General features: G+C 48.3%; 1 protein-coding gene across 1 annotated transcript; it reads left to right on the plus strand.

Annotated features, from left to right (window-relative positions):
* Positions 1-1,213: 1,213 nt before the first annotated feature.
* On the plus strand, positions 1,214-1,746 carry LACBIDRAFT_317060 (uncharacterized protein; the record flags this gene model as incomplete). The annotated part of the gene is made up of 3 exons (XM_001878715.1): positions 1,214-1,339; positions 1,392-1,493; positions 1,543-1,746. The coding sequence occupies 3 exons, from the start codon at positions 1,214-1,216 to the stop codon at positions 1,744-1,746; spliced, it is 432 nt and encodes a 143-aa protein (XP_001878750.1).
* Between the last annotated feature and the right edge of the window lie 1,186 nt (positions 1,747-2,932).

Consider the following 2,932-nt stretch of genomic DNA (forward strand, 5'->3'; position numbering starts at 1 on the left):
CCATTGATATTTCAAGGGATTCTTCTCAAGATGAATCTTCCGATGAATATTCAGATGACTCAATGTTGACTCAATGTCTGTCGACTCGTTGGACGATGAATCGCCACCCACACAGGAAAAGGAACAAGAGGAGACCTGGTCCCTTTCACCACACCCCAGAAGATCCATCTCCATTCCTTGTTAGACAGCCTCATTTGATGGCCCGTACCCTCTCTTTCCTTCACCGATTCAATCGAATGACCCTTTCCGACGCTCTCCTTCCGCCGGCAGCATTGGCTCTCCTCCCCCCAACTCAGAAGACGAGGCAGATGACTTCCATATCACCATGACCCGTGCGGGCACCATTTCTGATGACCGAGCAGATGCGGACTTGGATTTAGATGACACAGCGAGACTCAGCGGGAAAGCACAGGTCCTAGGTCTCCATCTGCCCCCCTCATTTCATCACCCAACCATGTCACCTTCAAGGAGGAACCGAGAGATGTGCAGGGAATGTTGGAGCCTTGGGAGGAATTCGTTGCTGATGCCAAGGTTGCAGAGGTTTTTTCTCAGGCCACTGGAAGCGTAGACGTGTCAATCAAACCAGAGACATTTGACCTTCGGGATTGGGACTCGAACCAAGATATCTCCACTGCAGAATGGCTCATTTCTCTTGACGACAGCGCTCGCGTCAAGCACGAAGACTTTGGCGTGGATGCACTCTTTCCTGACAGCTCTTCACCCCCCCGTAGTCTACCCCTTTTTCAATCACCTTCCACATCCGAATGTCAGCGGCACGATGAGACACGCTATGCTACCCTTCGTCCCCGCTCCAAGACAGTCGCTGTCTAGATCTCAAGCTGATCTACCCCCCACTCGCCTTACTCCATCAACGTGTGAGTCTTCGACATCCTTGCCATCTACAGCCCATTCGCTCGCATCGCTCATCCAATGCATGTCTATGAATTCTACAACATCTGTGGCGCCTCGTCGGATCCCCCCCCCCCGCCGTCAATTCCGGCCGTTCCTCCAATCAGTCCTTGTTTTCTCGCTTTCTTATTGCTCTTTCTATCGCAATACCTAGCCCAACATGAGTTCTCTTAGCCTTCACCCGTCCAATACCTCCAATTCCACTTGCCATCACAAACGAGCATGAAATACGTTCCACCATCCCCGGCATCCATCTCTTCAAGTCGCTCTGCGTCATCCTCAAGGTATTCACTGGACCGCGACGATGAGGGCATGTTGGATTTTCTGGTCATCGCTTTGGCGCATTCCTGAGCAACCTTTACCCCAGAATACCTCACGATCACAAGCAATCATCCATTGTTCAAGGCGCCGGCGAAGCGAAGAGGCAAGAGTGGGTCATGACATTCTTTTTAAACCCCTTACCCATTAACATTCATTTTCAGGCGCCTCCTGGCGATTCCAACGCATATGACGGAACTTTCGTACGCGATATCCGACATCTAAACACGTATACTCGGTATTCCGTCTCACGCCATCTACAACTGGTACGCCACCCTAACCTTGCTGTGTGACAACAATGATTATTTGACAAAGTCGCAATTCAAGGATGATGGAAATCTAGAACAAATGGCTGGTGAAGCCAAGCATTACGACAGTGCTAATTACCTCCAAACTTCTCGAAAGCCTAACGGGACAAAACGGGGACAGTGTTGGCGACCTCGTTTACTGAACGTTACCTCGTTTACTGAACGTTACCATCATTTGCCCACTCAATTGAACTTCCTTGGGTCAACCTAGCTTCGCCGATTTCTCGCATTCAGAAGACTACGACAGGCATCATAAAAGCCGACCGACTCGCAGCCACCCATTTCAGCTGTACGCCTGCTCGCGTCTTGAGCTGAGCTAGACGGGTACCGAAGACAACTCAAAGTTCGAATGATTTCTTAGAACTCCAAGACAGCTCGAATGATTCTTGAACCCAACTATGCCAGCATCGCATCAGATCTTCCGACAGGTGGCAAGCGCGATGCGCCCCATGGTTCTCATCAGTTGGGGGAGTCCCTTTCTATTTTTCCTTAACATTCAACAGCAATGATTCAAAGGTGGGGTCAAGTTCTATGCATTGCCATCATTTTTGACGCATGATACAGGTGCTTTTCATCATAGCCATCTGGTACTACAAATCTGGATGAATTATGGAGTCCTGTTGATGTGGGATATCAACTGTGTTACGAACTATCTGCACCCTTCCTTCAAATAAATACTTCGTCGCTGTGATCTCTTCATGGGCATGTCACCTCGGAGCCCTCTAGAACCGTGGCTGGACGATCGATAATAGGATGCCAATTGATGATGTTTACGAGTTGGCCGGGGTACCATACAGTGATAATGTTTGCAACAAGCTCTAGTCTTCTCTGGAAGTGATGCCCATCGAGAAGCAACTCATCGGCTTTAGTTCCTCCTCCTTCTGAAGACTGACAGCTGTGTGCAAGCTAAAAGACTGACTCGACGCTGGAGTCCAATGTACTTACATAGCACGTGTCATGTGTGATCCCTCCCTTCCTTCAAGTCTTGAAGCTTGCGAGTCGTCCTTCAACCAGTGGTTCAGCTTTCCAAGTCTACATTGTTCTCATGGGCGTATACGTGGCCATCAATACTCGTGGTGCAGATGAGATTTTCCTGCTCAATCTGTTTGTTCTCCAGTCGTCCATCTTCATGTGAGTCCAGAGAGGCCCACGCAGTATTCCTTTATTATTTCATGGTGCATCAAGCCCTATTACAATACTAAAATTTTACATCCTTTCATGGTACTTCAATGAAAGGTTGGTTACGATAACTCAATACAGGCCTGCAAAAACCAAAAAGGTGCAAGCTCAAAAATCCATCTATTTGGTTACAAGATAACAAAGATACTTTGTAAGGGATGATGATGCACGATGTTGAAGCACAGAAATCCAGAAGTGGAGTCATCAAGAATATCAGG

Source organism: Laccaria bicolor, genomic scaffold (genome assembly GCF_000143565.1).
Source record: "Laccaria bicolor S238N-H82 LACBIscaffold_7 genomic scaffold, whole genome shotgun sequence".
NCBI classification, from domain to species: Eukaryota; Fungi; Basidiomycota; class Agaricomycetes; order Agaricales; family Hydnangiaceae; genus Laccaria; species Laccaria bicolor.